Here is a 12,769-nt window from a genome sequence, read left to right on the forward strand (position 1 = left end):
TGGTAAAATGAAGATGGATTCTGATAGATGTGCAATCAAATACCTGAACATATAGGGAGGTTTATGTAGCCAATAGCCACATTTTTTCTGGAACGATGAAACATTCTAAATATTCCATCAATCTACCCTATAATTCAAAACCGTTAACTTACCAAATGTGTCAGAGTAGATCTTTGCAAACGAGCCCAGTGTGAAGCAGATGCTATACTGTGAACTAGCAAAGCAGACGTTGCCCAGGAGGGGGGATAAAACCACGTTCTCATCAGTAGAATACATGCTGCAGAGACACAGAGGATCGTTAGATCTACCAGAAGCTGCATCATATACCCATTTACTACTAATAAAACTACACAAATCTCCCCTGTACCTGAGCAGTCCATTAACTTCATCCACAATGTGTCTCAGCTTGTAATAAGCATCTGTGGGGGGCAACTTCAGCTCCAGAATTAACCGATCTATTTTGTTAATGCAAACAGTGACGGCTAAACGTTCCTGTACGGCGTGTTTGATCAGTCGCTCTGTGTTCAGCATTACCTGGTAAGGAAAAAATATAGACGATAAGAAGAGAAACCCAAGAACATAAGAATGCAATTAGAATGAGACTTAAAATAAATGAAGAGAAAGCAGAGACAAATAATGGCTCTAGTTGGCCATTTCCTCTACCTGTGAGCTATTAGTAATACATTTTTGCATAATACTAACTTAAAATCTTACCCCTTCAGCTGCATCGATGAACAATACAATGCCATCGGATATGCGAAGCCCAGCTGTGACCTCGTCAGAGAAGTTTACGTGACCTGCAAAATGATCAGATGAGTTACACTGAACTGAAGCCAAAAATGTGACGCATGCATGTGGTAACATAAAAAAAGGAAAAGGGGGAGCATGGGGCGGCAACAATCCTCTTACGCCAACTATATACACATAGCTGTCACAAGTCCGTTGATGCCCGTATAGTCTGCTCTACCATCAGATATCTGGAGAGAAAAAAAGGCAAAAGCTGCTCCCTGTGTAACACCACAGGCAACAGGTGGAGGTGAGATGGAGGTCTGGGCACTCACCTGAACAACTCCATGGAAGAGTGATAAATATTACAAAAGTGGCCGCTGCTCCTACCACTGTGCTCACACATAATTGGACAGAGGACATATCAAGTAAAGGAAAAAGGAGTGCGGTGGATCCCGTGCACTGCCACTGACAAAGGTGATTCGAGGCGGTAAGTATAAAAAACCCTCAATTTTTTTTTTCAGATGCATGAGAAAGGAGTAAAACCTTCTCCGAAATGCGTTGGAATAAACTGGCATTTTTTTTTTTTTTACTTACTGCCTCAAATCATCCTTGTCAATAGCGGTGCCCGTGATCCACCGCACTCCTCTTTCTTTACTACTATGAGGTATAATAGTGCCAGACTATAAAATAGCCCCAGCTCTCCGTCTAATCTATATAATCTCCTCCAATGGATCTTCCATACCTGGAGTATCCATTATATTAAACAGATAGGATTTCTCCTTGGTGTCGGGAAGTACGATGGTCACAGGTGTACTTTTCATACCAACGCCTCTCTGGAAGCAGAATTAATGCAAAGTTACAGATGGATAAGAAACTTAATTCTTAATGTAACATGATGTCATACGTGCCATGTGGTCACTTACCTCCTGTTCTGTGAAGAGGATGTCAGTGTAGCAAAGCTGAAAAGAGAACATAAATCAACAAGGAGTGGACACTAGAAGAAAGTGATATAGAAAAAGACTAGCCAGTAGTGGGGAGGGAACTTGCTCGTATATTGTGTTATCTGAGCATGCTCAGGTATTATCCAGAGTATCTTGGGTGTGGTCAATATATTGCTCGTATATTATGTTCGAGTCCCTGTGGTTGCATGACTTGTGGCTGTTAGACAGACATAACACATGCGGGGATTCCTTAACAGACAGGCAATCTAACATACGCAAATCATGCAGCCGCAGGGACTCGAACATAATAACAGGATTTTTAGTTGCTTACCGTAAAATCTGTTTCTCTGAGCCTTCATTGGGGGACACAGGAAACCATGAGTGTATGGTGCTGCCACTAGGAGGCTAACACTATGCAGAAAAAAAGTTAGCTCCCCCTTCGCAGTGTACACCCCACCGACAGGAAGTAGGATGTTCAGTTAGTGAGAAAGCAGTATGAGAAGCAATCTGTAAACGAGATAGAAACCACAGAAAACACAAATCCAAACTGTAAGAATATTATACCGTAAACAGAGCTGTTCAATTTGGGAGGGTGCTGTGTCCCCCAATGAAGGCTCAGAGAAACAGATTTTACGGTAAGCAACTAAAAATCCTGTTTTCTCTATCACTTCATTGGGGGACACAGGAAACCATGGGATGTCCCAAAGCAGTCCCCAAGGGGAGGGAACAGCAGACAACTCCAATCAGGACGAGGAAGTCACCCCCGTCATCTGCAAGGTCACCTGCGAGGTCTTTTTACCCCGACCGGCACTTGCCGAAGCTAGGCATGGGCTCTGAAAACGTCATGGACCTGTGGAGGACATATCACACTGCAGAGGTGGTAGACAAAGGCCCAAAGAGGACCGCCAGGAGGAGGACACACAGTTCCCGGGCAGAGTGCGTCGCACTCAAAAGAACGCAGTCCTTCCTGAGCCGGCAACCCTACTAATGCCGACCAGATTCCGCGAGCAGACACTGACCTGGAGGCCAGAGGACCTCTACACTTCAAGCCCGAGCTTCATAAGTACTGTTGCTGTGGCCAGGTAGCCTGAAGAGAGAGCGTCACGAAGGAAAAGTCCAAGGCGGACGAAAGAAAGGGAATTCAGGATGATGGAGAGAGTGGACCTTTGATCCACCGGAAGTGCACCACAGCTGCTACAGACTCTGTGAGACCCCATGAGTGGTTGAGAGTCTGAAAGGGAAGGCTACCAACTGAAAAGGAAAATGAACCCGTCCGTTGCAAAAGCAGATATCGCAAAAGCCCTGAAGAAATCAGGACCTGGATAAGAGCTTCATGAACAAAGGAAAAATCCTGCGATTCACAGAAGGCAAATGTTGAACGAAGAAAATTTCTTCTTGGAAAAAAAACAAGGATGGACTCAATCCTAGATCCCCAAAAGTCACGCTGAGGAAAATGCGCTGAAGAACGACGAGGTTTAGCCTGAGGAAGGAGAGTGCTTGTCCTTCCGGTGACCTCCTTAATAATTTGGCCTATTGGAGCCACACGGAAGGAACGGAAAGTTGGAGAGGGACCTCTTTGGGGATAATTTCGCTTGTGAAACCGAAAGCCAAATGGACCCTTAGATGGGAACGATTAGGCGAAAACCCATGTCTCCATGCAAGAAAAATTTTTGGACAGTGAGGACGGTCAAATCTTCCGACCGGTCTCCAGAAACAATGCTTTGATGAGTAAGCTAGGCCATGCGTCTATAGAACTTTGCAACACGGGTGGAGACTAAGGCAGGACACGATATAGCGGCGGGTGCTTTCAAGGTTGACCTTGGCAATTACTGTGTGAATTCAACGTTGGTATCCCTGAGGGATGCACGTCTGGGAGAGGAAGGACCGTAGTGGTGGAAAACTTGGAACCGGAGGGTTCGTAGTCGCAGAAGTAGTCTAATTTGCGAAGCGCTCGGGAGAAAAGAGATATACAGAAGCGCCCCCTTGTTTGGAAAAGGCTGAAGTCCGTTCTGTGAGAAGATGACAAAATCTGAGAGCAGGCCACTGAGAACCTGCTAAAGAGCCGAACACTGAAAACGTGCTGAATGGAATCTGGGGATAACCTGGATCTCATCGCCGCGATGTAGGCTCAGGATGGCTATGAAGAGACAACTGATTGCTCAACTAAGCAGGTAGAACGAAGACTACTGGATGACTTTGCAGACTGAGATCAAAAGGAAGATAACCCCAGCCTACAGGGATGAGGGTAGATATGGAAAAAATAGTCCAGCTGGACTTAGAAAAGTGATTAGTAGAGCAAGGTAAGTCCATGCAAAACATGGAGTATATCAACTGTAAGGAAAGGTGGCTCTAGGTAAATCAAATAGACACCAGAAGACAACTAGGCTGACGAAAGGCAGGTCAGTCCGTATGACGATGTAAACGACCGAATTTATCCTGGACCCTCTGGAACAGGGAGGGGATTGCGGTGTGTAGACCCAATTGCCTAAGTCTAAGACAACACGCGCCCGAGGATAACAATGAAAAGATACAATTCTAGCTGAAGGAAGAAACGCGTTATCACCAGAATCATGCTTGGATCCCAGACTGGAGTAGGTTTCTGCCCTGGTCGATACTTGCGCAGAGTCAGAACCCACTCCTGTCTGGGGTGGGATACTTTTTTAAAGTCACGGTCAGAAGTCACATCTTTGAGCTGCTGGAGGCTTTATCTGGCGTCTGTAAGAAAGAATAGGTAAGTTCCAACAAATAAGGAGCTTAGGTATTGTGGTAGCTCGAAGGCCCTTAGGACAGACTAGAACTTATAAACTACTATTGGCCAAACATTAAAGATAGGCGTAACACACCGGCAGTAAAGATACCCTGCGGACAGTACTGTAAACTGATTAGGAAGTGTGGCAAAACTCATGTGGAGCAACTCACACTTAGGGTCCAGAGCATGCCGCAGTAAAACCGCGACCATCCGTACCTGACACGAGAGTGTCTGACCTACCTGAAGGTGGAGTATCCAGTTATGCTGCTACCGAGATCCGCTCTGTGGTACAGAGATCCGCTCCGTTTGGGCATGGTAGTGCTTACGTTTAACTGTTAACAAACCACAGGTGTTATTGACAATGAAATATGCAGCTGAAAGGTGTCTGAATCACCTGAAAGAGGCTTGAAATCGCAGCTGCAGCCCGCCAGAAGTAATAAATGCCGGCACCTCACCTCGAGTGGTGATTAGATGAGAGCTTAGGCAAAAGCCCCTGAGGAACGTGAGAGAGGACGCTCCTGACTCACCTGACAATGGGACAGTAGAGCCGGACCGCTGTAGTTGATGAACCTCGGGTACGTTTGAGTTACCGGAAAGACGGCATGTATTGACTAAACATGTCTGGTAGAGGACTATTCAAGTGCTCGATAAGGGATAGAATACTGCTGCAATGGAACACGAGGAACCTGAGGGCGAGAGCGTCTGACTCACCTGAATACGGTACAGAACACCAGTACCACTGAAGCAGTCAACCCCAGACACGTCTCCACAGTAATACGGCTGTTTCAACTACTGTACCTGGTAGGTGGTGCGTCTGAAGCCTGGATAGCGGACATAGCACAGCTGCAATCGGCTCTAAGTATCCTGTGAACAAATCAGTGTGGAGAGAACCCGGAGAAGGGTACAGGAGACAGCCTTTTCTGTGTTGCGGTGCGGTCTAGTCTGGATACCTGACGACATTAGGCAGAATAACGGCTTCTGTGTTGCGATCTAGGTCTGGGATACCTGACGACTTCAGGTAGAATAACGGCTTCACGTGTAGTAAGCCTTACTACGAAGTCTGTAGTAAAGTAGATATGAGAGCAGTTGCTATGCCAGGGCTCCAGCATCTTTATGTGTGAAGCAATGGTTGAGTCTGCTCCGCTGAAAATCAAGGCGCATATCTGCAATGGCCGAAAACACAACAGCCGTGTGACAAAATCAGATCACCGTGGAAAAATGTGAGAGTGAAACCTTCTACCAGGCAAACGCCATGCGGAAAATACAGAAGACAGCAGCGTGGCTCTACAAGGCTCTGTGTGCTAAGACACCAGACATACTGATGCACTGGAGACTGCGTGGCAGAAGGTTACTATTACGCCAGTGAATTACACGACTCTAGAGTACTATTACGTCAGTGACTGTATAGCTCTAGAGTACAATTACATCAGGGACCGCATGGCTCCAGAAAACCATTACGTTAGTGACTGTACGGCTCCAGAGCTGTACGACTATAGCGCATTTCACATGAGATCACAATAGCAAAGATGGATTCTCTGCTCTGTCACTGGACCTGCGGAAAGTGTGGTCCTGCTTAATTTTACTATGAGGGGCTTATACTCCGCATCGTACCTGATTAGGCTGAGCAGAGATAGGCAGGAAAGAGCTGGTCCTGCCAGGTGAAGGCACTAACCGGGTCCCATGCTGGGAGAATGCGACCGCTGGGTGGATGCCGAGGACTGAGGAAGACCCTTCTCGCCGCAATAGAATGGGCGCGCTGTGAAAAACACGGCTCTGCACAGCCCGAAAGGGGGCAGAGCTAATCGCCAACTCTGGGTGCAGGAAGACGGCAGTGATGCTACTTTGTCTGCACCGCAAGCGAGGCCGGGAGGAGTGGGCGGAGCTTTGAGTGGAGACGGGCGGGGAAAAAAGCCCGCCCGAAGACAGAGAGGACGGGGGGGGGGGGGCGGAGCTACCGAGGACTAGGCCGCAATTGAAGCCGGGGCCTAGATTACTTCCTGGAGACCGCCAACGGAGAGGGGGGCGGCGCGGAGGCCCGGAACGCTGGTGCTATCACCCGGATCCTACCAGAAAGGTAGCCGGGTGCGGGAGGAAGCGGTGGGGTGGGAACACCTCCCTGAAGGGAGCAGGCTGCTGCCCACCGTCGTCTATTCCTAACTGGGGGAAGCCTGAAGCGCACAGCGCCCGGCGAGAGGTGGGAGAATGATCCGCCGACACTCGGCCGGGAAGTGAGCTCCCCACCAGTACAGCAGGAGACCGGCAAGGGTAAAGGGAGGACTAGGGCCGAGTATAAGCCGGGACCTAGATTACAAGGTGACCGTGGTAGACTGCTCTGGATCCCACACCTGACAAGGGGGGCCCTCTATAACCATTCTTCTTTTTATGATGAAGTCGTCCTGCCGGGACCTAGGGGAAAAAAAAGGTACCTCTTTTCCCGGTGATGTCAGATATCCGGAAAAACTTGTTGCAGGATGTCACGTCTCATCCAACCAACAGGCTCTGGTGGGCGAGTAGGTGGGAGACAATGGGTAAGGACCGAGTTGGAGCAACTGAGCACGCTTCTGTGCTAGGGGATGGGGTCCTGCCGTCCAGACGTATGAGGATACGGGGTGGCAGTACACGCCGTACTCATAGTCTCTGTGTGGGAGTACAGTAGTGACCATTCACACTGTATCCCTCCGGAAAACCTGGAAAGAAACGACGCACATTGAGGTAGATAAGGGTCTAGTAAAAGACCCGTGTCCACCTCCTACTGACACTAAGCTAAACTGAACATCCTACTTCCTGTCGGTGGGGTGTACACTGCGGAGGAGCTAACTTTTTTTCTGCATAGTGTCAGCCTCCTAGTGGCAGCAGCATACATCCATGGTTTCCTGTGTCCACCAATGAAGCGATAGAGAAATACGAGCACACCCAAGATACTTGGATAACACCCAAGCATGCTTGGATAACACATAATCCAAGCAAGTTCGCTCATTACTACTAACCAGGTTTCAGAGAATGACAGAAAAGATCAAATAGAAGCAATTTATCTCCACCACTGAAAGGGGTGGGCACACTTGTTTTTGGGTCCAATTTTATAACAAATTTCCAATACTTTTGCACTTAGAACTATCTGGGCAGATAGAGCATTATGTTGGTGACACTGAGTGAAGTGAATTGCTTCTACTAATGTAGATGCACCCCTGATATGAAAGGTACAGGCAAATACATATACTTACATCCTGGTCATGACGTTTCCGGATCTCTGGATGCGTTTGTTCAATCAGACAGTCCACGAAACATGTCTGGGGATAAATGTCGGAAGAGAATGATTATAATGTTTATGCCATAAAAAGCAGGGTGGAATGATGACCTTCACGCACTGTCCCATAGTCTGTCTTGCAAATGGGTCAGTATAAAAATATACATATATTAGGACATTAACCTTTCCATGATGAAGGTGCCCACAAAGTGTTACGTTCCGAATGAGTTCAGGATTATCCATGAGATCAGCCAAAAAACTGTAAGAAATGAAAGCGTATAAATGATATGAAATAAATCTGCCTTTAAAGGGGCTGTCTGGTTCAAACAGATAAGTCTGCTGTCACGCTGTGCGACTGATGTATGACCCATACGTACTCCTTTGAAGAAGCAGTCTAGTGGGCGTGGCCTTGCTCCCAGACACTTGTATTGAGGCCACGCCCCATCTAGTGACGAGGCCTTCCAGTAGGCATAGCCTCGCTCCATACAAGCGCCCGGGAGTATGTATAATGCAGACATACCTTCCGGTCTCCACTCGAAAACCAGCGTATTCCTGCAGCAGCGCACATTGCGTGCGCTGGGGGGGGAACATAAGTCTGCAGTCACACAGAGTGACTGCAGACTTATCAATTTGGACTGGACCACCCATTTAATCTAGAAAACAGAGGCTGATGCGAAATGTACTCACTCCATGGCATACACTGTGGTGGGAAGCCCTTGTTCCATCATCGAGAATTTTTTTGCTTTCACGGGTTTAATAATAGGTTCTGTAAAAGTAGAGAACATGGTCTATAATTAGCTAGCAAGACAGAGATTAGTCAGTATTATACAAGCCTCACAGATGATCTGTCACCTTATATAAGATGTTCCTCTCACCTGTCAGCGGCTGCGTGTCCTCCTCCTGCACAATAGTCTCCACCTCGGGGCCATACACTTCCTCAGCAGTGGGATAATACTTCTTGTCCTCATGGAGGACAACTTCCATCCCTGTACGATCCTCATCAGCATCTCCCATATATTCATCATCATCGTCTTCTTCTGCCTAAGAGCAGTATGATAGAAGAACAAATAAAGACAAAGGAAAAGACAAATGACGCAGACTTATCATATATGACAGAACTACATTTTACAAATGTCACTGAATCTTCATAGCGGGAAAAAGTCTTATAGGTTCACTGTGCTGTTACCAAACAGAATTACAATCGCCGATAGATACTACTGCGCAGGCGGCGCCATGTTGCTAGAGAAAAAAATCAATTGTCTCCACTAAGATGGCGCCGGCCACGCTTGCGCAACAGCATCTATCGGAGATCTGATAGCAGGCGGTGCCATTTTGAGACTTTTTTTTTTTAATGAATTTGTAGAATCAAATAAAAGTATTAAATGCACATTATACATGATCATGCTGCCTGCTAAAGGTGATAGTTGTTTTTTTTCAATATATATAATATTCATTATGTAAACTAGGGGGCAGGTCAGTGAGGGATCAGTAATCTGTCAGAAGCCATACTGGTGAATACCTAATCAGAACATCACATGAAGACCCCCCACAGGCCGCCCTGGAGCACGAGCATATTAACTAAAAACTGAAAATAAAGATTAAGCAACAACCACAAGATGGGTTATCACCCAAGGTATCATTGTAATCAATATAACGGCTCAGGTTACTGAGCACAATCCTGCTGACAGATTCCCTTTAAAGGGAGTCTGTCAGCACAAAATTACTGTTCAAACCAAGCACAGGCACTCGGTGCTTCATGGCATTACCGAACAGATCAATGCATTGTCCCACCTACTTTTTTTTTTTTTTATGTACAGTTGTGTGAAAGTGTTTGTTCCCCTCCTGATTTCCTATTCTTTTGCATGTTTGTCACACTTACATGTTTCAGATAACTGTTTTTAAATGTTTTTATTATTTATAGGGAACCGTCATGCCCCCAATCCCTGTGTAACATAATTCAGTTAAATAAACACTTTAAAAAAGCATTTATAAACTAATCTTTCCCTATGCTAATGAGGGCTCTGACTAGTCAATGGGGCATGAGTGCATGACCGGAAGCTATCTTCTAAACTTCCAGACGTGCAGTGCGCGGCTATGAAGCCAGGAAGCATATACCTGGCTTCAGAGACACACTGACGCTGCCGTAACATGCGGCACGTATGCGCTAGATTTGCATAAGCAGCACTCATGCAAATTATGTTATCACGCACACAGGGCCGTGATTACATGGAAAGAGGGCTGACTATCCTGGGGAACTAACGCCTCATTGACTAGTCAAAGCCCTCATTAGAATAGGAAAAGCTTAGTTTATAAGTGCTTTAACCCCTTCATGACCAGAGCTTTTTTCCGTTTTCATTTTTTGCTCTCCTTCCCAGAGCTATAACTTTTTTTTATTTCTCCATCAATAGGGCCATGTGAGGGCTTACTAGGTTCACTAAATGCTAAAACTGTCCTGACATTATGATTCTCTAGTTCATTACGAGTTCATAGACATCAAACATGCCTAGGTTTTTTTTTTTTATCTAAGTGGTGAAAAAAAATTGCGCCATTTTCCAGTACCCGTAGCATCTCCATTTTTCATGATTTCAGGCTGTGTGAGGGGTTTTTTTTGCGCGTCGAGCTGATGTTTTTAATTATACCAATTTGGTGTAGATACGGTCTTTTGATTGCCCATTATTGCATTTTAATGCAATGTCGCGGGGACCAAAAAGACATAATTCTGGCGTTTTGCCATTTTTTCTCACTACGCCATTTAGCGATCAGGTTAATCCTTTTTTTATTGATAGATCGGGAGATTCTGAACTCGACGAAACCAAATCAGTGTGTGACTGCTACATAGAGGTGATGATCAGAAACACCTCTACTCACTTGCTATGAGCGCTGACCACCGGGTGGCGCTCACAGCAAGCCAGCACTGACAACCATAGGAGGTCTCCAGGAGACCTCTGGCAGTCATGCTAACGAACCGGTGACCCGCGATCACGTGAAGCGGGTCACCGGTGGGAGGGTTTCAGACCCGATATCCGAAAGCACAAGTTAAATGTCGGTCAGTGTTTGACAGCGGCATTTAGATAAATAGTAGCCGCAGGTGGATCGCAATTCCACCCGCACCTATAGCGGGTACTTGTCAGCTGTTCGTATTATTAAGCCAGATGTCGGAAAGGGGTTAAAGCATTTATTTAACTGAATTATGTTACAGTTAGGAAAACAAGTACAGTCATATGTTAAAGTTTGGGCACCCCTATTAATGTTAACCTTTTTTCTTTATAACAATTTTGGTTTTTGCAACAGCTATTTCAGTTTCATATATCTAATAACTGATGGACTCAGTTATATTTCTGGATTCAAATGAGGTTTATTGTACTAACAGAAAATGTACAATCTGCATTTAAACAAAATTTGACCGGTGCAAAAGTAAGGGCACCTCAACATAAAAGTGACATTAATATTTCGTAGATCCTCCTTTTGCACAAATAACAGCCTCTAGTCGCTTCCTGTAGCTATTAATGAGTTCCTGGATGAATGTATTTGTGACCATTCCTGTTTACAAAACAATTCCAGTTCAGTTAAGTTTGATGGTCGCCGAGCATGGACAGCCCGCTTCAAATCATCCCACAGATGTTCAATGATATTCAGGTCTGGGGACTGGGATGGCCATTCCAGAACATTGTAATTGTTCCTCTACATGAATGCCTGAGTAGATTTGGAGTGGTGTTTTGGGTCATTGTCTTGCTGAAATATCCATCCCCTGCGTAACGTCAACTTCGTCACTGATTCTTGCACATTATTGTCAAGAATCTGCTGATACTGAGTTGAATCCATGCGACCCTCAACTTTAACAAGATTCCCGGTGCTGGCATTGGCCACACAGCCCCAAAGCATGATGGAACCTCCACCAAATTTTACTGTGGGTAGCAAGTGTTTTTCTTGGAATGCTGTGTTTTTTAGCCTCCATGCATAACGCCTTTTTGTATGACCAAACAACTCAATCTTTGTTATATCAGTCCACAGGACCTTCTTCCAAAATGTAACTGGCTTGTCCAAATGTGCTTTTGCATACCTCAGGCGACTCTGTTTGTGGCGTGCTTGCAGAAACTGCTTCTTTCGCATCACTCTCCCATACCGCTTCTCCTTGTGCAAAGTGCGCTGTATTGTTGACCGATGCACAGTGACACCATCTGCAGCAAGATGATGCTGCAGGTCTTTGGAGGTGGTCTGTGGATTGTCCTTGACTGTTCTCACCATTCTTCTTCTCTGCCTTTCTGATATTTTTCTTGGCCTGCCACTTCTGGGCTTAACAAGAACTCTACCTGTGTTCTTCCATTTCCTTACTATGTTCCTCACAGTGGAAACTGACAGGTTAAATCTCTGAGACAACTTTTTGTATCCTTCCCCTGAAAAGCTATGTTGAATAATCTTTGTTTTCAGATCATTTGAGAGTTGTTTTGAGGAGCCCATGATGCCACTCTTCATAGGAGAATCAAATAGGAGAACTACTTGCAAGTGGCCACCTTAAATACCTTTTCTCATGATTTGATACACCTGGCTATGAAGTTCAAAGTTCAATGAGGTTACAACACCAATTTAGTGCTTCAGGAAGTCAGTAAAAAGTAGTTAGGAGTGTTCAAATCAAGAAAATGATAAGGGTGCCCATACTTTTGCACCAGTCAAATTTTGTTTAAATGCAGATTGCACATTTTCTGTTAGTACAATAAACCTCATTTGAATCCAGAAATATAACTGAGTCCATCAGTTATTAGATATATGAAACTGAAATAGCTGTTGAAAAAACCAAAATTGTTATAAAGAAAAAAGGTTAACATTAATAGGGGTGCCCAAACTTTAACATATGACTGTATTTAGTCAGTCACCAATTGTGCAAGTTCTCCCACTTATAAAGATAAGGGAGGCCTGTAATTGACATCATAGGTAGACCACAACTATGAGAGTCAAAATGAGATAACAAATCCAGAAAATCACCTTGTCTGATTTGGAAAGATTTATTTTGCAAATTATGGTGGAAAATAAGTATTTGGTCACCTAAAAACATGCAAGATTTCTGGCTCTCACAGACCTGTAACTTCAAGAGTCTCCTCTGTCCTCCAC

The 12,769-nt window shown here is 45.3% G+C and overlaps 1 protein-coding gene across 1 annotated transcript in view; it reads right to left on the reverse strand.

Annotated features, from left to right (window-relative positions):
- Positions 1–12,769, reverse strand: part of EFTUD2 (elongation factor Tu GTP binding domain containing 2) — a 40,400-nt gene that overhangs the window by 15,411 nt on the left and 12,220 nt on the right. The window contains exons 3-11 of the mRNA XM_073572863.1: positions 8,539–8,704; positions 8,351–8,429; positions 7,847–7,922; positions 7,641–7,706; positions 1,653–1,688; positions 1,472–1,562; positions 715–797; positions 368–534; positions 153–277 (exon numbers count right to left, since the gene is read on the reverse strand). Of these exons, the coding sequence (XP_073428964.1) occupies positions 153–277; positions 368–534; positions 715–797; positions 1,472–1,562; positions 1,653–1,688; positions 7,641–7,706; positions 7,847–7,922; positions 8,351–8,429; positions 8,539–8,704 (889 nt within the window). The remainder of the gene's footprint in view (positions 1–152; positions 278–367; positions 535–714; positions 798–1,471; positions 1,563–1,652; positions 1,689–7,640; positions 7,707–7,846; positions 7,923–8,350; positions 8,430–8,538; positions 8,705–12,769) is intronic.

The sequence above is a fragment of the Dendrobates tinctorius genome, unplaced genomic scaffold (genome assembly GCF_039654945.1).
Source record: "Dendrobates tinctorius isolate UK_male_01 unplaced genomic scaffold, ASM3965494v1 ptg000032l, whole genome shotgun sequence".
Taxonomy (NCBI): domain Eukaryota; kingdom Metazoa; phylum Chordata; class Amphibia; order Anura; family Dendrobatidae; genus Dendrobates; species Dendrobates tinctorius.